Source organism: Coregonus lavaretus (assembly GCF_964263955.1).
Source record: "Coregonus lavaretus genome assembly, chromosome: 20".
NCBI lineage: Eukaryota > Metazoa > Chordata > Actinopteri > Salmoniformes > Salmonidae > Coregonus > Coregonus lavaretus.
The window spans coordinates 35813809-35840479 of NC_140007.1; the positions used below are offsets into that span (position 1 = coordinate 35813809).

The 26671-nt window shown below is 43.1% G+C and overlaps 1 protein-coding gene across 1 annotated transcript in view; it reads right to left on the bottom strand.

The window, feature by feature from the left end:
• Positions 1-281: 281 nt before the first annotated feature.
• Positions 282-26671, bottom strand: part of LOC311148011 (teashirt homolog 2-like) — a 71552-nt gene continuing 45162 nt past the window's right edge. Inside the window, exon 2 of the mRNA XM_084184890.1 lies at positions 282-3862. Within this exon, the coding sequence (XP_084041016.1) occupies positions 798-3862 (3065 nt within the window). The 3' untranslated portion in view covers positions 282-797. The remainder of the gene's footprint in view (positions 3863-26671) is intronic.

Genomic DNA, 26671 nt, shown 5'->3' on the forward strand with positions numbered 1-26671 from the left:
CAATTATTTTTAATAGCTGTGAAATAAGAGAGCTGAAGGAAATGTCTACTTGTTATGAAGAACACAGTCACTCCCAACCACACATTGATCTAAGCATATATTGTTAATCTACAGAATTTCAGGAGACATACAGGATACTAATTTAAAATGAACACAGGATGGTAGCAAATGTTAATTCTTTATTTCAATTGGTTAAAAAAAAGGTGCAGGTATCATTTGTCTCACTGCCATCCTTTTAAAATGAAACACACTAATATTTTATTTTTCCTTGTTTCCAACCTGTCTAAATTTGTTGGGTTCATGTACATAATCTGAGTCTAAACTGGTGATTTAACATTTATTAAAGTGCTTTTCTGTTCTATCATTGAAACACAAAACATTTTTACATAGCAATTCACTGTACAGTTCAATAAATGTGTTAACATTTGTCTGGCTACCTGTTTAAAACAGCTGCATATTTATGAAGGTGAATCATTGGAGTTGAACATTACAATTTATCCATTACATTGTCTTTGAAATAATACAATTGAAACTTGACATATTATACAAATAAATAGTAGTCATAGCCAGAGCTATTGCATGCAAACATTTCATTACTGGTGATGCATTTGAGAAGGGTGCAAAGGTATAAGTTGGTGTATTCTTTAACATTTTAGGGTTTAGTCTAGCCAGTGTGTCCATGTCATCTTCAATCAAATGTTTTCAATGTCTTTATGCTACTACACAATGCTACTGGAAACATGGCTGAAATATCAAAAATCAATAACAACAAAAAAGGTAGCAAAAATGAACAACTCCTACTCTTTGTCTATTTCCACATATTGTGAATGGTTCTCAGGTGATTTGCTGTGAGTTTTACTCAAGTGGAGTTTAACCGCATGGTTACTAGCAAATGTCCTACAACACAGCTTACATTTGAACTTAGTGTCAACGTCCTCCTCTGTGACTAGCGTCCCTGTCGCACGGACACTGAGAGCCTTAGACAGTTCTGGATCCTCGACCTTTGTCTGATGCTTGATAGGCAATTTGCGCATATCTTTGATTTGGAACCCTAGGTGTGATTCCAGGTGGGAGATGAAGGCTGGTGGTGTCCTGAACTGGGAAGCACAGTCATTGCAGTAGAAGATCGGATGGCCAGTGTCCATGCTCTTCAGAAACTTGGTCCCCCCTGTTTTCCTAAGTTGGTATTTCACATTGGCCAACCAATGGCTGATGGTTGTCATGGACAGTCCAGTAAACTTAGAGATGTGCATTCGTTCCTGAGGACCAAGATCTGAGAGTAAGTACTTGCCCTCAGAAGTCAGAAAGAGGCTGGAGGCGAACTGGGCTTGGAGGATGATAAGATGCCGGGGGTTCCAGTTCGAATGCCTTCCTTTGCGCTTGTGAACCGAGTATACCTCAGCCGACACGTCCTCAAAGCGTCTCACGTCTGATTCCAGTTTCATGGTGGGTATCCTTGATGGCATAGACGCTTTTGGTGTGGTGGCTTTAGGAAGAACCTTGACCATGTCAGCAATGTCAGACAGAGCGTGTTTCTGTGGCATTGGGGCAAATGGTTGTAGATGGGAGGAACTTGGCTTGTTAGGTTTATATTTTGTCAGGTCTATTGGCTGATCATTGCTAGCAAACAGGAAGGCAATGTTAGCGCTGTTCCTAGCTGGGGTAGCATGCACCACTGCTGGTTTCTCCATACTCTGGTTGAGTTCAGCGAATATAGATTGAGAGCGAGCAGATAGTTTACTATTTTCAGATCTTGAATTGGTGGGATTATTTGCTTTACCCAAATGGCTGTTCAGAACTGACTGCAGTGAACTTAGAGGGTTTATGCCAAGTATTTCCGGGGTGTCATTGACAAGCTCTGAAGTAGTGCTTCGTCCACTGCTGGCAGAAGGGCTTGGTATCTTGCCTCTGTCTGAGAAATCTGGGCTCCACTTCCCTTTGATCACATCACTCCCTTCATTCAGACAGTCTGCATCGAGCTTTGAAGAGGTAGAGGAATCGTCCTGACAATCGCTGTCATTATTCTCCACCAGATCAAACTTAATATTCAGATGTTCTTTACCATCGCTAATGCCAACCTTTTCTTTCTTGATGTCCGCTTTTCGATACTGTTGCTGTCCCTGTGGAGTGTCAACTTCAGCACCCTGAAGAAACTTCCCCTTTGGGGTGATCGGTCTTAGCTTGTGGTTGAATGTGTGCTTTATCTGAATGGGGTGAGACGCTGAGAGAGGAGTGCTGCTCTTGATGATCCCAGAGAGTTGATAAGAAGCGTGGATACTGGGGTAGGCACTCCAGCTGGGGGTCCCAGTCTGAGCCTTGTTGATTGCAGAGGCCACCGTGTTGGCTAAAGACTTGAGGATATCCCCTCCTCCATCTGACGATCCCTGCTGCTCCAGATCCTCCTCACGAAGATATGGATATTTAATCACCCTGTTCCCTGTCTTTTGATCCTCACTCTCTGCCTTGTCATCTTTCACTTCACTTTCTTCCATTTTGTCCAATGTGCCTTCCCTCTGGCTATCTTTCTTACTGCCCCCTGGGGAATAAGTTTTTGGAGACACTTTATCGCCTTCAGTTACGTTAGCAAGTGGCTCAGCTAATACTTGCATATTTTCTATAACCAAAGGATCCAGAGCTAACTGTTTCCCCTTCTTAGAGGCTGAGTTTGTAACTTTCATGAAATGTCCAGTGACCATCATATGAGTGGTGAGTTGTTGCAGGGTATCGTGTGAGCTTCCACATTCCATGCATTTTAGAATCTGAGATTTGCATGTCTCAAACTGCCAAGTGTAGCTAGCCCCATTCTGATAACCATAGCGATTACTGTTAGCATTTGAAATAGCAGCGGACCGTTGGGCCTCGCTGTAGCCAGCTAACCCTGTGGTAGAATCAGGAGAACAAGGTCTGTTGGCCTCATAGGCCCGTTTCTTTGCTGGTGGCAGTAATTTGGGTGAGAGTACTGGGATAGGTTCTTTCAAAGGCACTTTTTGGTAATGCTTAGTTTTTATCATATGGACACTCAAGTCCTGGAGGGACTCAAAAGAATGGCCACAGAACATACACTTCAGAACTTTCTGTGCATCCTCTTTCCCTTCCATGTCTTGCAAATTTCGTTTTCTTGATTTGGAAGAGGATGTGGAGGCATTGCTTGGTTTGCCATGATTGTTGTCCTGGTAATGTCCACTCTTGCTCATGTGCACTGTCAAATCCACAATACTGTCATAGGCTGCACTGCAGTCCTTACACTTGAATCGACTGGCCCCTGTAAACACCGTCCCACCTGCTTTGCTGCTTTGTCTGTAGAGATGGACCGAGCTGAAGAGGTTGGGTTTGGACACAGGCTTTGGGGAGTGTGTTTGCTGGAAGGTTTTGGAGAGTGCATCCTGATGCCAGTCAAATTCACTCTTGGTGCTAACATTGGTGCTGTCACAGTTAGCTTTGCTGGGACTTTTGCCAATTTTCAAGTCCATCCCGATCCCTGTGCAGTAGGAATCTGAGAGAAAGTTAGCATAGGCGGCCCTCATTTTCTCCAGGCTGCTGTGCATGTCATCCTTGTGTTTCGAACCGCTGCTCCACTCGTTCTTCTGTTTTTCAGGTGGTGAGGAAGTTTTGAAGTCTGAGAGTGAGAGTCTATCGCTGGCGTCGCTAAGGCGCGACTCCAACTCGGCTTCTTGATGGGAAAGGACACTGAGGGGGGAGTTCTGGTAGCTGTAGCTGTTACTGCTTTTGTTGTCCATCTCTTTGTCCTCTGAGGCCTTGGGACTTGTGTTCTCAGAGCATTCCTCTTCAGTTGGAGTATCATTCTCTCCGTCATCCTCAGGGATGGTCTCTCGCATGATGCCATGTTCATCAGGCTCGTATACTGAAAAAGAAGGAGAAAGAGAGATACAATTTATAGACCTTTGTTATCACTCTTTAGATAATCTCATTCCCAGACACTTCCGACCAAATGCGTGAAGAGTCTGGTGGACCAACGTGTCAAACTGTGCTTTCGTTAGCCAATAAAGAAACTCCCGGTGCATAGGCATTGGCTTAATCGTCTTAATCTACAACACCTTCCTTGTAACCCTCCCCACGCCTCACAGTCATGTGATTCACAAAAATTAAATGATGACAAATACTTTACTCAGTAGGCAACTCCCATAGAATTATATGGTCACTCCCACTAAGGCCAACTTTGGATCGTTGATATCCCAGGCTTATATACGCTGTGCACAATAGCCTGGGGACGAGGTTACTCTTTACAATACCCCTATCTCTGTTTAGACTACATAATAGTAAGACATCACCATAGGAGAGGGACATGAGTTGAGTTGCAATCACTACTGAGCATTTTCAATATTTCTAAGAATGCAAAACATGCAAGGTACGTCAAAACAATAGTTATTGTTTGCTTTTTTGTTTTGTTTTCAGAGAAACTGTGGAATCCACACAAGGCTGCATGCAACAATGCAGGACTGAGCTACTTGAGAGGATCAACACTATGGATGGACATATGCCTTTACTAACAAACTGCTGGTGGTCAAGATGCTCCTTGTGATTCATGGAGAGCCATTAACTTAGTGCTGTGTCAAAGCTTTCCCTGCCTCATGTTGAGATGTTTACAACAATCGTTGGCCAATGACTGACAAAATGCAATTGATTTCTGCTGGGGTTTTGCTAAGTGTTATTGCTAGTGGCCTATTCCAAAGTGATTATAAGTGTCTCCAAACTGCAATGAACTTGCAATGAAAAAATGTAAGCTTTCTCTGTTGGATAATATCTTTCCATGCTTGGATCCACCAGATTGTGTTGCAGCAAATTACACAGACTGAGAGATATTCTAATATCCCACAAGTGTTCTATGAATAAATGAAAAAGCCTGAGCCTTGCAAGATGAGAGGGGTTTACTTAAATTTCACATTTCAAAATTAGCTGAAATGTATCCTGTCTCCATTTAAGTGGTTACAGAGTGACTTTCTTGACAGAGAAATTTGAATTCTTGATGTAAATTTAAACCTAAATCTGGACAATTATTAACAAATTAATCACAGCACAACAAAGAACCAGTAAATTGTTGAAAAATAGATGTGTTTATTATAACTAGATCATTATCTAACATTTCTAGAAGTTGCTGGCAATCTGTCACATCGTTATATTGTCCTTGACAGGCTCATAAACAGCAATTATCTATTTCATTATTCACCTGTTTGTTCACACTCATAGGGCTCAATGTTATTGCATCAATTAACTGATAATTAAACAACAGTATTTCTAATTGACATATTTACCATCATCTAATTTGCATTACTTGTGACAAAGCATATTAAGCAGTTTTGAACAAGGCTGGAGGATCAGATATTCATACAGTAATAATGAATAAGTAAAACTATTATCAATATAAAACAATCAAACTCGTCTCTGTTGAATTAAGGTCCCTCTCACATTTAGCCACTCCACAATATGAATACACAAAATACTTAAAAAATGGTCACAACACTTTTGAAGAGACATCTTGCAGTATATGCATACATATAATGTCCTCAAATTCATCTTGGAAAATGTGCATTTTGGGAGAAGTTATGGCAGATGTGCTTTTAGTTAAATATGAATAGGACATAACGGCCTTGTCCAGGCACCTATGCATTTCATGTGGGTAATATTTCTCTTTTGATTTAGGGGCACTCTGGAATGCTGAATGTGAGGAGCACTCCAAGTACTACAGAACACTGGGTCGGCCCATAGAATGTCATCCTCCTTCGCATTCTGAAAATAATAATTTTGTATCAATATTTCATAAGTGCCTCAGGAGAAACCCTGGAGGTGAACTGGTTGCCAGCTAATGGATGAAGATGGTAATGGGACTCTAATGGGACTGGGCCTTTCAAAACAAACATGGAGAACAAGGAGCAACACAGCACACCAGAGATTCCCCAATGTGCTGTGACCCTCAACCGCAAGAGAGACTTCTGGATTGGCCAACTGAGATCACTGATGGCCTCCAACCCCCCACCCCCCCATGCTGGAGAGGGAGTGTTGTCAGAGTACAGATACATTTTTATTGATCGTTTTATAAATAGTTATCATAGATACACGAGAACACTATCGCCTATGACAAGCTTCTAGTTGACGTCTTCTCTTTTGAATGTCTTGATAGAGACTATGGACGGAAGTCAATTATAGCACATAGCTTTTTTGCCAAATGCATATTACCGTAAAGTCTTTCATTTATGTCAACCATTACCAAATATTGATTGATAAAAGAGAATTTCCAAGTAGAAGTTTCAAGGATTGTCTGGTGACATATTGCAGATATAGCAAAACAGCTTTACTTAGCATACTTCATGCAGATAGTGAACCTTCTAACTAATTAATGGATTAGGAATTAGCATTAATAAATATTTCACTAAGAGACACTTAGCAATCATACAGCAATGGAGTACGCTGACACGCATCCGATAAATTGTTATTTCATGGCAATTAGATGATATGATTTACTATGTTCAAGTAGCTTCATCTACACTGCCATAGAGCCCTACCAAACTCAGCATGCCTATTTAATGAAACCAAAACTTATTAAGATAATACCTACATTTCCAGGAATTAAAATCCTAAGGTAACAGAATGTGAGAATAGTCTACATTCAGTATACTGTATTTTGTATTTCCAGATGAAATTGACACAGAAATTATCAGCAGCATTTCCTGCCCACATTTCTTTCCCATTTGGCCCCTTTGATCAGAAGTTATCTCAGAGAGGAAGAGGCGAAGCGAGAGGGTCCACTCACGTCAAAATCTGTCCATGCAGGAATACAGACCGCCTGCCTTCCCACATTTGGGACAATGACTCCCATTGTTAGGGCGGAGACAAGACCATCTTGTCATTATATACAGTATCTCTGGTTATCTACTAGGAGTGGGCGATATACCGGTTTGATAGTAAAAACCGGTATTGTGCCGCGCCATGATATGGATTTAGCAATATCATGGATACCGCGATTTATTCAGAATTCATAAATTCGAATTTTGCATCAATATTTTTTTGTTCCAAATTTCAACTGAGTGATAGTACTAAGTAGCTACATCTTTTTTTTTTTTTTTTTATCCAACCTTTCTTGGTTCTTACGAATAAAAGAATGTATGTTAATATGTTGACCTATTTTTATGAGCGCACGTCGCATGCACTTGTTGCACGCATGTAGTGCTAGCAACAAAGAAGTGTGCAGGCAGCTGCAGTTAGGAGGCAGGTTAACTATTGGGGGAAAACTTTACAATCCAGGATGAGCGAAAACACAGAAATTGATGTTGCTCAAGAGCAGGAGGATAAATTGGTTAAGAAGAAAGGGGGCACCTCTGTTGTTTGGAACTGGTTTGGCTTTAAAATCTCCGACCCCGACCAAAACACTACCCTATGCAAGTTGTGTCGTCGTGTTGTCTTAGCAAAAGGTGGAAACACGACCAACCTGTTCAATCACTTAAAAAACATACATGTCCGTGAGTATGAACAATGCACCAGAATGCGTGAGACAGTAAGCCCAGGAGCTCGCCCGAAGACAAGCCAGACTCGCACTCAACAATCAATTATATCATCATTTGCTGCCGGTACTTGCTATGAGAAGACGAGCAAAAAATGGATAGACATCACAGCTGCGATTACAAATCACATAGCGAAGGACATGGTACCGATTCAAACTGTGGAGAAAGAGGGGTTCAGAAAGTTGATTCAAACTCTGGACCCAAGATATGAGATCCCGAGCCGCAAATATTTTAGCCAAAAATGCCTGCCACAGCTTTACACAGAATGCTGGGACAGAGTTTACAGTGAGATAAATAACATTCCATTCTTCTCCACTACTGCCGATCTATGGTCAAGTCGTACCACAGAACCTTATATAAGCCTCACAATCCATTACATAGACGGTGACTGGAAACTGAAAAGTAAGTGCCTACAGACGTCTTATTTCCCAGACGACCACACCGGGGAAATAATTGCAGGTGGGCTGAGGGACATACTGTCGTCCTGGGGATTAAAAGAGTCGCGTCAAGTTTGTATGACGACCGACAGCGGATCGAACATGATCAAGGCATTGCAGCTGAACAAGTGGGCAAACCTTGGATGTTTCGGACACAGGCTGCACAATGCTATTGGTAAGTTTCAGGACTGTAGCCTAGGCCTACCCTGTATGATGCTTATTATTAAGAAAAAATACAGCTCACATCAGCCATGTACCGTAGGCTAAATCTAAGCACATCAGATTTGTAAAATGTGTAACAGTTGAATGTAAATGCCGTAAATCCTCAAACAAAGATTAAAAGTTATATTGTATTGTGATTTCTATATAAAAATGCATTATTATTAATTATTATTGTATTGTGATTCGATTATTTTTCACCCTATTATTTTGATTTCTTATTCCCAATTTCCAGAGAGGAGTGTCCAAAACGCTCCCGGGCCACAGGGGTGTGCGATTTCCCGGGCCACAGGGGTTTGCAAAAAGGTGGTTAGCACGTTCTCATACAGCTGGAAAAAGCAGAAGGCCCTGATGACAGCACAGAATGAACTAAGCCTGCCCCTGCACAAGCTCATCACAGAATCTCCGACAAGGTGGGGATCTCGTCTGAAAATGATGGAAAGAGTCCTGGAGCAGGAAAAGGCCATTACACAGGTCCTGGCAGGGGACAAAAAGACACGGCACCTTGTACCTACCTGGCAAGACATCCAGGTCTTGGAATCAGTCACAGCAGCACTGAAGCCACTCCAGGACTTTACAGATGCCCTGTCAGGAGAAGCGTATGTGAGCGTGTCCTATTTGAAGCCTGTCATCAATCTGTTAAATGCAGAGGTTCTAAATCTGAGCAAGGACGATACAGAACTGACCAAAGAGATCAAGATCAAGGTTCTTGATTACTTGAATAACAAGTACACTGACCCTGCAACAGATGAGCTGCTCTCCATGGCTACCTTTCTAGATCCAAGGTTCAAGACCAGGTACATGTCCGCTGAGAAACTGGAGGACATTAAGGTATTTATTCATTTGTTCTTGTTTTATTGCTTCAAATGTAAAGCACTTTGGGCTGCATTTTATGTATGAAAGGTGCTATACAAATAAAGTTTAATTATTTTCATTTTTTAAGGTGAGAGCTGCCTCAGAGACCGAAGCCCTCCTGGTGGAGAACACAGCCCTGGGAAAATCGTCTCTTGCAGAGGATCACACTGACAGGGAGAAAGAAGCTTCCACTGCTCATCAATCAGGCAAGAAGCCCAAGAAGAGCCTTGGGAGCTTCTTTAAGCAGACCAGCAGTGCACCTGCCTCATGTTCAGAGAGGCAGATCATTGAGCAAGAGCTGAATAGCTACATTCTGGCAACGGCAGCAGACAGCGAGTCTGATCCTTTGGAGTGGTGGCGATTTCACGGATCTAATTTTCCACGTGTGAGTTGTCTGGCAAAGAAATACTTATGCATCCCTGCCACAAGTGCCCCCTCTGAGAGGGCATTCAGCACTGGGGGCAATGTGGTGACATGTCACAGGGCAGCACTAAAGCCAGAAACAGTCAACATGCTGGTATTCCTGGCACGGAACTTGTGAAGAAAGTTCTAGTGAAGATTTGTTGATATTGTTGATAATTGATGGTTGAGGCTTGAAAGGTTTAGTTTCAAACGGTTAGTTTTTTACATATCTACGGACCGTAGCCAAAACAAACACACGTATTTGAATTTGTAATTACCTTATTTTCTTTATCTCCTGTTATTTTTTATTTAATTTTACTTAATATCTAATTTATATATATATATATATATATAGGCCTACCTACCTCATGTTTACGGAATGCATGTTTGCACAATACAAATAAAAACTTTTCAGGTCCATACGGTCCAATGCCTCACTCTTTCTGGTTATATAAGGTTCAAATACATATTTTTCCTTAACTAATATAATTTAACCAAGAAGGGATATTAAAATGTGATTCATATTTTTTTACGTCATATATCGTGATATCATATCGATATCGTCTGGACAGTGGAAAATATCGTGATATGAATTTTAGCTCATATCGCCCACCCCTATTATCTACATACAAAGGCACCCGGCAGGGGTTACTCCAAGATACCCACACGTCTACTTCCACCTCTCAAATGCAAGGGCAGAGCGTTCTCTGATTCTACTTAGGGACAGTGTAGTCTACATCTCTGATACAGATGTAGGATATTAATTTGATAACCTGTTGCAGAAGAACTTTCCAGCAATGCAGAACATTTAAAACTTGTAGTGTATTTGAGGCTTGAAAAGGCTTCTGAAGATTGGAAATTAGTGGAAATTACAAATTTCAGACTTGAATTTCTCTTATGAAAAATATATCAACTCCTACACAAATGTTCATTAATCATAATCCACATTTCCTGGATTATCTTCCTGCTGTAGCAAATCGTCTCAAATTAAGATCCTAAAACTGTATGATGACAAAACATGTGTCACTGCAATACTGGAACACTCCACCCTAGTAGTAAATTGTCAACTGAATACCTGTAGTTTACAATTGCTAAAACTGTCAAAATACAGCACAAGAATAAATAAGATGCAATAATACTGATGTCATCATTTGTCACGATCGTTGAGAGACGGGTCAGACCAAGGTGCAGCGTGAAAAGCGTACATGTTTATTAACTAAATAAACATACAAAACAATAAACAACGTAACATGAAGTCCTCCGGCTATACACATACAAGCCTAAACGGAACCAGGCTACTTAAGTATGATCCTCAATCAGAGACAACGAGCGACAGCTGCCTCTGATTGGGAATCACACCCTGCCAAACATAGAAAGATCAACCTAGATCTGCAACATAGAAATAGACTAACATAGATCTCAAATAGACATTCACACCCTGACTCAACAAACAAGAGTTCCATAGGTCAGGGCGTGACAGTACCCCCCCAAAGGTGCGGACTCCGGCTGCACAAACCTGACCTAACAGGGGAGGGTCCGGGTGGGCTTTCAGCCTCGGAGGCGGATCCGGCTCCGGGCGTGACGACCTCTCCCTATCTGCCTCCCCGTTGCGCCCCTGGTCTGGTCTGGACCTCGGCGCGATGCTTCTCCTCTCCTTCCTCCCACGATGCACCGAGCCCTGTCTGGATCCTGGTGTGGGAGACCCCGACCCTGGAGAGGGGCTGACTTCTGGGTCTGAAGTGGAGCCGCTGACCGGAGCTGGACTGGGCCCCGGTGGAGCGGACTACTCTGGCTCCGGAATGGATCCGCTGACCGGAGCTGGACTGGGCACCGGTGGAGCGGACTGCTCTGGCTCCGGAGTGGAACCGCTGACCGGAGCTGGACTTGGCACCGGTGGAGCGGACTGCTCTGGCTCCGGATTGGAGCCGCTGACCGGAGCAGGACTGGGCACCGGTGGAACGGACTGCTCTGGCTCCGGAGTGGAGCGCTGACCGGAGCTGGACTAGGCACCGGTGGAACGGACTGCTCTGGCTCCGGAGTGGAGCCGCTGACCGGAGCTGGACTGGGCACACGCACCACTGGTCTGGTGCGAGGAGCAGGCATGGGCCGTGCCGGACTGGATACACGCACCACTGGTCTGGTGCGAGGAGCAGGCACGGGTCGTGCCGGACTGGAGACACGCACCACTGGTTTGGTGCGAGGAGCAGGCACGGGCTGTGCGAGGAGCAGGCACGGGCTGTGCCGGACTGGATACACGCACCACTGGTTTGGTGCGGGGAGCAGGTACAGGGCTTACCGGGCTGGCGACACGCACCACTGGTTTGGTGCGGGGAGCAGGCACAGGCCGCACTGGACTGGACACACACACCACTGGTTTGGTGCGGGGAGCAGGCACGGACCGCACTGGACTGGACACACACACCGTACCGGCCTGCGGAGGGGCACTGGAGGTCTGGAGTTTAGAGCTGGCACAACCCGTCCTGGCTGGATGCCCACTTTCGCACGGCACATGCGGGGCGCTGGCACAGGACGCACTGGGCTGTGAATGCGCAATGGCGACACAGTGCGTATCTCCGCATACCTAGGTTCCTCAATGAACACACGCTCCTTCTGTTGCCTGACCAGCTCCTCTCTCCGTGCCTCCACTACTTCCTTCCTTCTTTGAGCCTCCTGTAGCGCCTCCCTCTGAACGGATAACTCCTGCTCCCTCTGAGCTAACAGCCCCCGTAACGTGGCCTCCTCTCTCAGACTGCTCTAGTCCTTCTCTCTCTCTCTCGCCAATCCTCCTCCAGTGAGGACTCCTCTGGGAGCCCCCACGAGTTAGGGAACAGAAACTCATCGTCGTCGTCGTCATCCTCCGACTCCTCCGTGTAAAACTGTTCCCATTCCTGTTCCCATGGTCGTAGGGACTCCAACTGGAACCCCACCGGGTGCAGTGGTCAAGGGCTCTTCTCTCTCGATCCCCGACCACCCTTCTAGCCCCCCCAACACGGGTTGCCTCTCGGGCTTTCTCAGCGGTTGGTCCTGTTGGCGTCGTCGTTGATCCTCTCCTACCCGGGCTTCCTCCTTCGCCCAGGATCCTATATCGGCTACACTCTCCTTCATCACCTTCCGATAACGGACGGCCTCCTCCTTAGTAATCCTACCCCAACCAAGGAGAACATCTACTAAGGTTACCTCCTGTTGAGTCCCAGGCATTTGCTCCTTCTGGGCACGCTGCTTGGTCCGTTGGTGGTGGGATCTTCTGTCACGATCGTTGAGAGACGGGTCAGACCAAGGTGCAGCGGGAAAAACAAACATGTTTATTAACTAAATAAACATACAACAAAACAAGAAACAACGTAACGTGAAGTCCTCCAGCTATACACATACAGTGGGGAAAAAAAGTATTTAGTCAGCCACCAATTGTGCAAGTTCTCCCACTTAAAAAGATGCGAGAGGCCTGTAATTTTCATCATAGGTACACGTCAACTATGACAGACAAAATGAGAAAAAAAATTCAAGAAAATCACATTGTAGGATTTTTTATGAATTGATTTGCAAATTATGGTGGAAAATAAGTATTTGGTCAATAACAAAAGTTTCTCAATACTTTGTTATATACCCTTTGTTGGCAATGACACAGGTCAAACGTTTTCTGTAAGTCTTCACAAGGTTTTCACACACTATTGCTGGTATTTTGGCCCATTCCTCCATGCAGATCTCCTCTAGAGCAGTGATGTTTTGGGGCTGTCGCTGGGCAACACGGACTTTCAACTCCCTCCAAAGATTTTCTATGGGGTTGAGATCTGGAGACTGGCTAGGCCACTCCAGGACCTTGAAATGCTTCTTACGAAGCCACTCCTTCGTTGCCCGGGCGGTGTGTTTGGGATCATTGTCATGCTGAAAGACCCAGCCATGCTTCATCTTCAATGCCCTTGCTGATGGAAGGAGGTTTTCACTCAAAATCTCACGATACATGGCCCCATTCATTCTTTCCTTTACACGGATCAGTCGTCCTGGTCCCTTTGCAGAAAAACAGCCCCAAAGCATGATGTTTCCACCCCCATGCTTCACAGTAGGTATGGTGTTCTTTGGATGCAACTCAGCATTCTTTGTCCTCCAAACACGACGAGTTGAGTTTTTGCCAAAAAGTTATATTTTGGTTTCATCTGACCATATGATATTCTCCCAATCCTCTTCTGGATCATCCAAATGCACTCTAGCAAACTTCAGACGGGCCTGGACATGTACTGGCTTAAGCAGGGGGACACGTCTGCACTGCAGGATTTGAGTCCCTGGCGGCGTAGTGTGTTACTGATGGTAGGCTTTGTTACTTTGGTCCCAGCTCTCTGCAGGTCATTCACTAGGTCCCCCCGTGTGGTTCTGGGATTTTTGCTCACCGTTCTTGTGATCATTTGACCCCACGGGGTGAGATCTTGCGTGGAGCCCCAGATCGAGGGAGATTATCAGTGGTCTTGTATGTCTTCCATTTCCTAATAATTGCTCCCACAGTTGATTTCTTCAAACCAAGCTGCTTACCTATTGCAGATTCAGTCTTCCCAGCCTGGTGCAGGTCTACAATTTTGTTTCTGGTGTCCTTTGACAGCTCTTTGGTCTTGGCCATAGTGGAGTTTGGAGTGTGACTGTTTGAGGTTGTGGACATGTGTCTTTTATACTGATAACAAGTTCAAACAGGTGCCATTAATACAGGTAACGAGTGGAGGACAGAGGAGCCTCTTAAAGAAGAAGTTACAGGTCTGTGAGAGCCAGAAATCTTGCTTGTTTGTAGGTGACCAAATACTTATTTTCCACCATAATTTGCAAATAAATTCATTAAAAATCCTACAATGTGATTTTCTGGATTTTTTTTCCTCAATTTGTCTGTCATAGTTGACGTGTACCTATGATGAAAATTACAGGCCTCTCTCATCTTTTTAAGTGGGAGAACTTGCACAATTGGTGGCTGACTAAATACTTATTTTCCCCACTGTACAAGCCTAAATGGAACAAGATCCCACAACTAAGGTAGGCAACCAGGCTACTTAAGTACGATCCCCAATCAGAGACAACGAGTGACAGCTGCCTCTGATTAGGAATCACACCCGGCCAAACATAGAAAGATCAACCTAGATCAGCAACATAGAAATAGACTAACATAGATCTCAAATAGACATTCACACCCTGACTCAACAAACAAGAGTTCCATAGGTCAGGGCGTGACATCATTTCAGTGATCATCAAGTTTTATGAATGTTTCCTAAACTACAAAATAGACCTTATGAGGAAATGTTGTGCCTTTTAGTCTGGTGTAGGAAGCATTCAGTCTAACTAGGCTTATAAAATAAGAGGGTTGGCATGCCAGGGCTGAGATTTAGCATGTCATAAACCCCTGTAAAGCCTCCAATCTGTGTCACTACAAATTTATATCTTCAGACAGGGATATGCAAAGGTCAAAAAACCTAGGGTGTCCATCATGAATCAGCTACTTGAGGTGTTTATAACATTAATCCGTTAGAACAGACTCCAGGACAAGCAGCCAGTTTCTGAGCCAAGGCAATTTTTCCTCAATGATGAGAACACAGCATAGTGAATGAGTAGTGGTAGACGTAGTATAAGAAATCATGTTGTTTTCACACTTACAGGATGTTTTTATTCTCAGTTAAAACAATACTGAATGGATATTAAACATGTCAGAATACAGTACTACTAAGATTTTCAAATGTACCACACAATCTTGGCATTTTCCCTTCAATCTACTCTCAACACAGGACAATAATCATGCTGAAATTAGTCTGTAGGTTTCCCCAGTAACAGTATTTAACTTACACTATTAGCCTGTTACTTTTAACTTTGTAATGGTAAAGATATCAACATTTATCCCATGGATGGTCAACATTTCCCTCATTTAAGTGACAAGGCAAAGTCAGTGAGCAGCCTGATGGGGTTAGCTAATGGACAGCTGCCTGCAATACCCTGAATATCCCAGGAAATACTATCTTCACAGAAGATTGGGTAATTCATAGGTGCCAGTGACAGGTCTGCATGTCTGTGCCACTTTCCCCAACTGCTCTCCGGTTGTCTCAAGCTACAGTTTTCGCTGCTCACAAATCAATATCCCTTTTTACTTCACATTGATTGCCTGGCGGTGGGACCGACCTAAGCGGGACTGTTATGACATTTCTAGATTTCCCCCTGTCCTTGGAACAATCAATTACACGCACATGGCAATCAAAACCTCTTTGGAAAATGAACCTGCTCCATGACATTTTCATCTCCCGGATTTATGCCACGCTAAATAGAAAAAAAGAAAACACAGCAGGCCCGTCCGTCCGTCTATGCCATCCGTCCGTCTATGGTGTCCCACATAAGAAACCAGCTTCTATAGTCTATACGTTAATAAAACAGGTCAGGCAAATTAAGTAATCTACATACTTTTCGGTCTTCTGGAGTCACATTTTCTCCCCAACCTCTGGAAGAGTTTTGTTGATATATTGTTATAAATGAGCTGTTTAATTTGTTGTCACAATAGATTTCAGTTCTATAATAAGGTAAGTGAGATAGATATGTTGTAGATTCATGGGCTCCCGAGTGGCGCAGCAGTCTAAGGCACTGCATCTCAGTGCTTAAGGCGTCACTACAGACCCTGGTTCGATTCCAGGCTGTATCATAATCCGGCTGTGATTGGGACTCCCATAGGGCGGCGCACAATTGCCCCAGCGTAGTCCTGGTTTGGCCGGGGTAGGCCGTCATTGTAAATAAGAATTTGTTCTTAACTGACTTGCCTAGTCCAGAGCCCTCTATGGAGTTGGAGTCCTTCTAGTGTGAAGGGAGGTACTTCTCAAAAAGAGGCCGTGGGGGGCTGACACACTGTAATTTCGATCAAATATCTTCTAAAACGATACTTTTGTTGTTGACTTCATAGTGTCTGCAAGACAGCTACATGTTTTCTAGTGGTTAGTCATCATTATGTACAGTATTAGCTTATGCTGGATGCACAAGCTTGTCATAAGACTGAGACACATAACAGCTATGTAATATTTGACAGAGATGTACTATTTGACAGAGTTGTCAGTCAGATGAAGTCAGGTTACAGTATGCTGTTTATCTAGATCAATCTGAGACAGGATAAACGGCTGACATTGCATGAGTTAATTCTTAATCCGGGACAATTGCTTACTGTAAACTCAATCATCACTTTATTTTACAGACAGTATATGTGACTTGGGGGAGTGTTTGTCTTTTATACTGTCTCGAAACAATGAAAGGTACGTGTTTGTGAACCCTGTAGACTGCCTAGCATATGTAATCCAGTTAACTATGACTGGAAAGTAATAGACAAAACACAAAATATCAATTTTATTTGATTGTGAATTCAGTAGGCCTACATAACTTTTACGACCCTTCTCACACTCTTATTTTTCTTGATACAGTACATCACCCCCACAGTCATAAATACACCCAGAACACTGTTATGTTACCAACAACCATAAGATGCAGTCAGAATGCAGTCATACAGCGGTTTCACAATTTCCTGGTTGCTACATTTCTAATAGTTCGCATAATTTCAGTTTATGTGACAAAACAAACAAGTATAGTGTAGATAATCATTGTACCATCTAAACCGCTGTGAAATATATTTTCCATAACCAAAAATATTGTATTTTCAGCTGTTTGAAGCTGGTGTACAAAACTGAAAGTAAAAGATGCAAAAATGAAACTTAAGCATGGGAAGCATAGAAATAATGCACATAGAACAGATCTACCTTCTTCTTAGACATGCTTTCAACAAGACTGACAGATATATAACTCAAATTTCTATGTGAAGAGAGATTATTGTACATTTTTGTATGCATGAGAGGGATGATACTTAAAGCGCATTACCGACTTAACTAAACAGGGGCTATTCATGCAGACAAATGCCTTGCTTTCATACACAGGCACATTCAATATTTAATAGTGTAATATAATCAAACAGAGAACCTCAACATTTCAAAGCAGACAACGTGGACAATGTCATGAACCCAGATGTTTATGATCACAAATATGACACCAGACCATACCATACCACCTGGCGGTTGATTTGGGCAAAAATGCTCACAATAATTATGGCAATTTTTTTTTTTTTTTTTTTTTTTTTTATCAAAACAACATGTTGTTAGTGAATGAAGGTAAAACACTGAAAACCTTACTACCCTACACCATTGACACGTCACGATCCTGAAACAGCTACAATATGTTTCAAGCCTGTAAGACTAAAAAGGAGCTGAATCTGCATGTTTATTTGGAGATTTGTATCTTTCTGATTTGGGGATTTTCATGTTCAAAATAAAAATGCTGGTAATCCTCAGTGTCCCTGTCTCTTCATCGATACTAATCACAATTCTCACATAGTCACATCAAGCTGTGGCTGCCATCCTACTGTATCTCCAGGAGTCTCCCTCCCTCCCTCCCTCCCTCCCTCCCTCCCTCCCTCCATGATGTCTCTGATGCCTAGCTGCTAGAAGCTCCTGCTCCGAGACGCATCACTCGGCCCACTGCCTAATTGGAAGTGAATGGCAGGAGAGCAATGCAATCTGCACTCCAGCACCTAAGTCATCACTTAAGCGTGCCACCGTGCTATCCCCAGCCGCCATGCCGCCTGCCTGCCACCGCCTCACATGCAGTACTGTTGCCTCATGTTGCATCTCACCAGAAGAAGAGGGCCACCCTTTCAGGGCTGGCAGGGGAGGTTTTACACCCTCTCCTAAATAACATGGATGGAACCACGTGAATATTGCCTCACTGTTAGTGGCACCGCTGTCCATTTGTTTAGTTCAAGGATTTTTGGTTCTGGCAAATGCAACAAATACTTTCTTAGGAAAAGGAAAACAGTACATTTAATCATGAACAGCAAAAACGGGTATTGTCAATATAATAACAAAACTGCATTTAAATTGATTTAAAAAACAATTACACCTTTGTGAAAAATTACTACATGATCTTTTTATCTGAGAGAGAGAAAGACAGAGAAAGACAGAGAGAGAGAGAGAGAGAGAGAGAGAGAAATAGAGAGAGCTGCTGCCCAGCCCAGTGTGCTGCTGCTTGCTCCTTTCTCTGTCACTTGGTTTTTGAAGAGCTTGTGACATGGCTCTCCAGTGACGTGATGAGGTCTGATGGTTCCTTTCTGCAGAACAGCAGTTTACCCCTCATTCACCCTTATCAGTGAGAGAACCCATCATCTTACTGTACGCCACTCATCCAAACCGTGCATATTGGAGCTGACCAGTCAAGCAAACGGAGGTACTAATAAAATACCATCTTGCTTCGGTTCAAATTTCCCTGATTGAATGTCAGTCAGGAATGTTTGCGTGGCTTGGCAGGCCGGCAGGCAGGGTAGGGGAAAGTGGACCATCGTTTAAAGGACCACTGCCTCGCACAGATTAGGTCTTTGTTCAAAGCTTTTATGAGCCACTGGCTGGGAGGAGGATGATGGGACAATCTATTCTACACTTGTCTGACCGGACTGGGAGTTTATGATGCCCAGTAGTTCTGCCACATACAGACTAATTAAAAAAACATGCATTATACATATACCAGGTAATTTGTTTGCAAATAGTGATTTATATTTCATATGATTTAGCTATTTTCATTTTACAAAGTGAAATTGGTTGAATTGAATCTTTTTAGAGAATATTCCTAAATGAAATAATTTACATATACATTGTATTTTGGTATTTTGCTATATGACACATTGTGTTGTGACAATAAGCTACTACATATCATAGTGATTTTGACGTAATATTCACTGAACATAAATAGAAACGCAACATGCTACAATTTCAAAGATTTTACAGAGTTACAGTTCATATAAGGAAATCATTAAATTGAAATAAATTCATTAGGCTCTAATCTATGTATTTCACATGACTGGGAATACAGATATGCATCTGTTGGTCACAGATAAAAAGTTAAGGTAGGGGCGTGGATCAGAAAACCAGTCAGTATCTGGTGTGACAACCATTTACCTCATGCAGCGCGACATCTCCTTGGCATAGAGTTGATCAAGCTGTTGATTGTGGCCTGTGGAATGTTGTCCCACTCCTCTTCAAATGGCTGTGCGAAGGTGCTAGATATTGGCGGGAACTGGAACACGCTGTCGTACACGTCGATCCAGAGCATCCCAAACATGCTCAATGGGTGACATTTCTGGTGAGTATGCAGGCCATGGAAGAACTGGAACATTTTCAGCTTCCAGGAATTGTGTACAGATCCTTGCAACATGGGGCCGTGCATTATCATGCTGAAACATGAGGTGATGGCGGTGGATGAATGGCACGACAATGGGCCTCAGGAGCTTGTCACGATATCTCTGTACATTAAAATTGCCATCGATAAAATGCAATTCTGTTCATTGTCTGTAGCTTATGCCTGCCGATAGCATAATCCCACCGCCACCATGGGGCACTCTGTTCACAACATTGACATCAGCAAACCACTGACCCACAGGACGCCATACATGCTGTCTGCCATCTGCTCGGTACAGTTGAAACTTGGATTCATCCTTGAAGAGCACACTCCTCCAGCGTGCCAGTGGCCATCGAAGGTGAACATTTGCCCACTGAAGTCGGTTACGACGCTGAACTGCAGTCAGGACAAGACCCTGGTGAGGACGACGAGCATGCAGATGAGCTTCCCTGAGACGGTTTCTGACAGTTTGTGCAGAAATTATTTGGTTGTACAAACCCACAGTTTCATCAGCTGTCCGGGTGGCTGGTCTCAGATGATTCCGCAGGTGAAGAAGGTGGAGGTCCTGGGCTGGCGTGGTTACATGTATTCTGCGGTTGTGAGGCCGGTTGGACGTACTGCCAAATTCTCTAGGCGGCTTATTCTCTGGGAGACGGCTTATGGTAGAAAAATGAACATTAGATTCTCTGGCAACAGCTCTGGTGGACATTCCTGCAGTCAGCATGCCAATTGCACGCTCCCTCAAAACTTCTGTGGAATTGTGTTGTGTGACAAAACTGCACATTTTAGAGTGTCCTTTTATTGTCCCCAGCACAAGGTGCACCTGTGTAATGATAATGCTGTTTAATCAGCTTCTTGATATGCCACACCTGTCAGGTGGATGGATTATCTTGGCAAAGGAGAAATGCTCACTAACAGATTCAGAACACTTGAATGTCCTCAGAGAGGCAATTCATTTTGCAGCAGTCATAAAATATAGCATACAGTGGGGAAAAAAAGTATTTAGTCAGCCACCAATTGTGTAAGTTCTCCCACTTAAAAAGATGAGAGGCCTGTAATTTTCATCATAGGTACACGTCAACTATGACAGACAAAATTAGATTTTTTTTTTCAGAAAAATCACATTGTAGGATTTTTTATGAATTTATTTGCAATTTATGGTGGAAAATAAGTATTTGGTCAATAACAAAAGTTTCTCAATACTTTGTTATATACCCTTTGTTGGCAATGACACAGGTCAAACGTTTTCTGTAAGTCTTCACAAGGTTTTCACACACTGTTGCTGGTATTTTGGCCCATTCCTCCATGCAGATCTCCTCTAGAGCAGTGATGTTTTGGGGCTGTCGATGGGCAACACAGACTTTCAACTCCCTCCAAAGATTTTCTATGGGGTTGAGATCTTGAGACTGGCTAGGCCACTCCAGGACCTAGAAATGCTTCTTACGAAGCCACTCCTTCGTTGCCCGGGCGATGTGTTTGGGATCATTGTCATGCTGAAAGACCCAGCCACGTTTCATCTTCAATGCCCTTGCTGATGGAAGGAGGTTTTCACTCAAAATCTCACGATACATGGCCCCATTCATTCTTTCCTTTACACGGATCTGTCGTCCTGGTCCCTTGCAGAAAAACAGCCCCAAAGCATGATGTTTCCACCCCCATGCTTCACAGTAGGTATGGTGTTCTTTGGATGCAACTCAGCATTCTTTGTCCTCCAAACACGACGAGTTGAGTTTTTACCAAAAAGTTATATTTTGGTTTCATCTGACCATATGACATTCTCCCAATCCTCTTCTGGATCATCCAAATGCACTCTAGCAAACTTCAGACGGGCCTGGACATGTACTGGCTTAAGCAGGGGGACACGTCTGGCACTGCAGGATTTGAGTCCCTGGCGGCGTAGTGTGTTACTGATGGTAGGCTTTGTTACTTTGGTCCCAGCTCTCTGCAGGTCATTCACTAGGTCCCCCCGTGTGGTTCTGCGATTTTTGCTCACTGTTCTTGTGATCATTTTGACCCCACGGGGTGAGATCTTGCGTGGAGCCCCAGATCGAGGGAGATTATCAGTGGTCTTGTATGTCTTCCATTTCCTAATAATTGCTCCCACAGTTGATTTCTTCAAACCAAGCTGCTTACCTATTGCAGATTCAGTCTTCCCAGCATGGTGCAGGTCTACAATTTTGTTTCTGGTTTCCTTTGACAGCTCTTTGGTCTTGGCCATAGTGGAGTTTGGAGTGTGACTGTTTGAGGTTGTGGACAGGTGTCTTTTATATTGATAACAAGTTCAAACAGGTGCCATTAATACAGGTAACGAGTGGAGGACAGAGGAGCCTCTTAAAGAAGAAGTTACAGGTCTGTGAGAGCCAGAAATCTTGCTTGTTTGTAGGTGACCAAATACTTCTTTTCCACCATAATTTGCAAATAAATTCATTAAAAATCCTACAATGTGATTTTCTGGAAAAAAAAATCTATATTTGTCTGTCATAGTTGACGTGTACCTATGATGAAACTTACAGGCCTCTCTCATCTTTTTAAGTGGGAGAACTTGCACAATTGGTGGCTGACTAAATACTTTTTTCCCCCACTGTATATAAAAAAGTAGGCAGGGTAAGTGCAATTTCATAGTGCAAGTGCTAAAGTGCAATTAGTCCAACATCTTGTTAAGTTGCATAATTGCATTCGAAATAAAAGAGTACCATGCCCTATTCTTTTTAACCTTAGGTAGCCTGTACCTGCGGCCAGAGGGAAGGAGCTGGAATTCGGAGTGGAGTGGGTGGGAAGAGTCAACCGCTATTTTATTTGCCTTCTGTAGAGCTCTGTCCAGGGATGTAAACAAATTTGTGGACAAAATTTGAGAGAAATAAGATTTTTGTGCGTTTGGAAAATTTCTGGGATCTTTTATTTCAGCTCATGAAACATAGCACCAACACTTTACATGTTGCATTTATATTTTTGTTCAGTGTACAACATGAAATATGAAGGCTGCTGGTGATCCACCTCTGTCTCTACATGGGTCGCTCTCTGTTACATTTCCTCTTCCTCTGAGATAAGTGAATATACAGTATACAGTCACAGCATCATTAACTTTACATGAGCCCAAAATGCTGGCCATCATGAATCTGATACTGCAGCTGCCTGGGAAGAGTGTGTTTTCTATTAAAACAATCTGCATTTCACTAACTCTCCCTCCAGCCGAGGCTTTCCCTATACAAGCAGTTTTGTGCAGTTTTCAGCAAAGGGAGGCATTTATTTACAGTGAGGGAAAAAAGTATTTGATCCCCTGCTGATTTTGTACGTTTGCCCACTGACAAAGAAATGATCAGTCTATAATTATAATGGTAGGTTTATTAGAACAGTGAGAGACAGAATAACAACAAAATCATCCAGAAAAACGCATGTCAAAAATGTTATAAATTGATTTGCATTTTAATGAAGGAAATAAGTATTTGACCCCTCTGCAAAACATGACTTAGTACTTGGTGGCAAAACCCTTGTTGGCAATCACAGAGGTCAGATGTTTCTTGTAGTTGGCCACATCTCATCTCAGGAGGGATTTTGTTCCACTCCTCTTTGCAGATCTTCTCCAAGTCATTAAGGTTTCAAGTCTACTCCAGGACCTTAATGTGCTTCTTCTTGAGCCACTCCTTTGTTGCCTTGGCCGTGTGTTTTGGGTCATTGTCATGCTGGAATACCCATCCACGACCCATTTTCAATTTTGGTCTCATCTGACCACAACACTTTCACCCAGTTCTCCTCTGAATCATTCAGATGTTCATTGGCAAACTTCAGACGGCCCTGTATATGTGCTTTCTTGAGCAGGGGGACGTTGCGGGCGCTGCAGGATTTCAGTCCTTCACGGCGTAGTGTGTTACCAATTGTTTTCTTGGTGACTATGTTCCCAGCTGCCTTGAGATCATTGACAAGATCCTCCCATGTAGTTCTGGGCTGATTCCTCACCGTTCTCATGATCATTGCAACTCCACGAGGTGAGATCTTGCATGGAGCCCCAGGCCGAGGGAGATTGACAGGTATTTTGTGTTTCTTCCATTTGCGAATAATCGCACCAACTGTTGTCACCTTCTCACCAAGCTGCTTGGCGATGGTCTTGTAGCCCATTCCAGCCTTGTGTAGGTCTACAATCTTGTCCCTGACATCCTTGGAGAGCTCTTCGGTCTTGGCTATGGTGGAGAGTTTGGAATCTGATTGATTGATTGCTTCTGTGGACAGGTGTCTTTTATACAGGTAACAAGCTGAGATTAGGAGCACTCCCTTTAAGAGTGTGCTCCTAATCTCAGCTCGTTACCTGTATAAAAAGACACCTGGGAGCCAAAAATCTTTCTGATTGAGAGGGGGTCAAATACTTATTTCCCTCAATAAAATGCAAATCAATTTATAACATTTTTGACATGCGTTTCTGGATTCTTTTGTTGTTATTCTGTCTCTCACTGTTCAAATAAACCTACCATTAAAATTATAGACTGATCATTTCTTTGTCAGTGGGCAAACATACAAAAATCAGCAGGGGATCAAATACTTTTTTCCCTCTCTGTATATTCCAAATTCATTAATAGTAAACTGCCACTTTTTCCCTTTATTAAATACAACAGAAGCGTGGTACTGTCAGACGGTTTCTTGTGGGACCAAAGGCTGTTTCATGGCAAGCGTAAAGGGGAGAAGCCTGCAGCAGCTCTGGGGGACGAGACGAGCTAAAAAGTACGAAAGGCAGAAATGCTTCAAAACAACCCAGCCTCCCTCCCATTCATTTTAATGGCAAATTTGTTGTCAAATGTCCTTCTGCAAAAAGGATTAGGGCTCGCTGTTTTTCTGGAGAAAAAAAAACTTCTGGATTTGCCTGCCGCTGCATTGTCACTTTGACAGCCCGTTTTGAGAACAATGGCTGCCCAAATAGTGAAATGTGTTGGCACCCAATCTCTGAAAGTTTCCCCTCAAAACTGTGGCTCATGGCTTCTTTCCGCTGTTTGTGGATATTCTGTAGCGTTGATATCTAGATGTTGATTAGAATGATAAAAGAAAGAAGCCAGTGAATTGAAGCTCCCTGCGGCGGCACATCAGCTATTGTTGAGAGATTGACAGTCACTCTATTGAGTCAATGTTTCAGTTCATAAAAACCTATTTCTATAAGAGCTGGTTAAAGAGTACAGTCATTGTGTAAGTGTAAGCCTCGGTTTGTAAAGCATTAACGTTTCCAGTAAAGCAATATCATTTAGTGGAAGGGCCTACCACAAATACTGTTTTGAAACTACAGTGTCACTCTATAACCTTGGCTACAAATAACAAAATCATTGCGATGATATTCCTTTAGTTTGTTTGGTTATTAAATAAATATTTACTATTTAAATCTATGTAAGTACTGTATGTAACTGAGTAAAAAAAATCCCTTAGGCTACTTTAGTTTAGATTTGAGCAGTGGAACTAAAGGCCAAACACATATGGACAATCTGAGTAGACTATGCTTATTATTATGTGCACATATCATAGGTGTTCAAATATTTCCATTGCAAAACCACAACACAAAAATGTACCCGTTGTGAAGTTGTAAATACCAGTTGGATGCATTCATGTGCTTTGACCTTCTTGAGAAACGCTAACAAATTATAGCATTCAAAAACCATATTAAATAGATTGCTTTTTATAAATAATGTTTTGATGTTGCATTTAACTGCTGAAAATGCTGTTATCAAGGTAATTTCCTTAGTAGGCGATGTCAGAGGTCACCATGTGGGAGAAGTGGGGGCTCAGGATGATATGCTGTGTTCACGTACTAGTCGGAACTAGGAAACGCTGACATTTCTGACTTGCTAACTGGTTGTAGTTATACAGGTGCCGCGTTCAACCAATTAGCAAGTCGGAAATTTCTGAGTTTTCTAGTTCCGACTAGCACGTGAACATGGCAATAGACCAGTTTCCCACTAGTAATTACAAGCTGGAGAGCCGCTCAAGTGGATTTTTCCCAGTCATCAGTGGTAAATTCCCACTTCACACTTGGTTATGAAAGCAGCATTAAACAGTAATGGAGTAGGAGTAGGAGCTGCCTGCCTGCCTGATGAGTACAGGGCCTTTTTTATTCATTGGTTAATTTATTGAAAAGAAGGTAGGCGGACGGACGAGGCAGCGAAACGGAACTGATACCCTGTGTGGCTGTAGGTTGTGCACTGAGGGGGAGAAAAAGGAGGGAGGGAAGGAGAGAAAAAAAGAGAGGTTGAGGAAGCCGCAGACCAGAGCGACAGAAGAGTGGTTAATGGTAATGAGTGACAGGCTTTCAGGATGATTTACAACGGGTGGCGCAGCAGCAGAGCCGGAACTTGATGGATGATCCTGAAAGACGGAGACGAACCATAAATCATGTCTTTGACAGAGATAAAGGAGGGGGAGAAAAAGCAATGGCATTGACGTTCATTCTTCCAATAATGTACATTGACGAGTTACACTACGGAGCCTTAATTAAAAAGTGAACATGGCGGGTCCTCTCTCCCTCTACACCACCTCCCTCGTTCTGCTCCTCTATTCTCCCCTCTTGCCTCTCTCTCTCCTTCTCGCTCTGTGGCGATAGCAATGGTAATTAAAGATGCAGTAGCATCCACAGCCCCTGTCCCTGTCCCCTCTCCCTGCTCCTGTCCCGTAGCCGCTTCCTCCAGCTTCCCAAAGCACAGCAGACGGATTAGATAAGTGCACTGCTTAAAGATAGTCACTCATATCAATGCGGGCCTAGTCTGCAAACAGACCCGACAACACACACTGATAAAAGCATACAGCGGGCCTACACACCTATACACCAGTGATAACATAGCCATGCAAATAGTAAACCATGTTTGAATAAGGCCTATTCAATAGAGTAATACACATCAGTTCAGTCTTTGATAACAGAAGTTGGTTGTGTTTAAGGTAACACAGTCTATTTAACCTTTTTCTTTGGATAAAAATCCCACTTGTGGAGATTATGTCCTGAGACGTGAGTTAGAGCTACTCTGTCCAGTACAGATGGCTCTACGGAAGAAAAAAAGGCTAGAAAAGCCCTGAGGT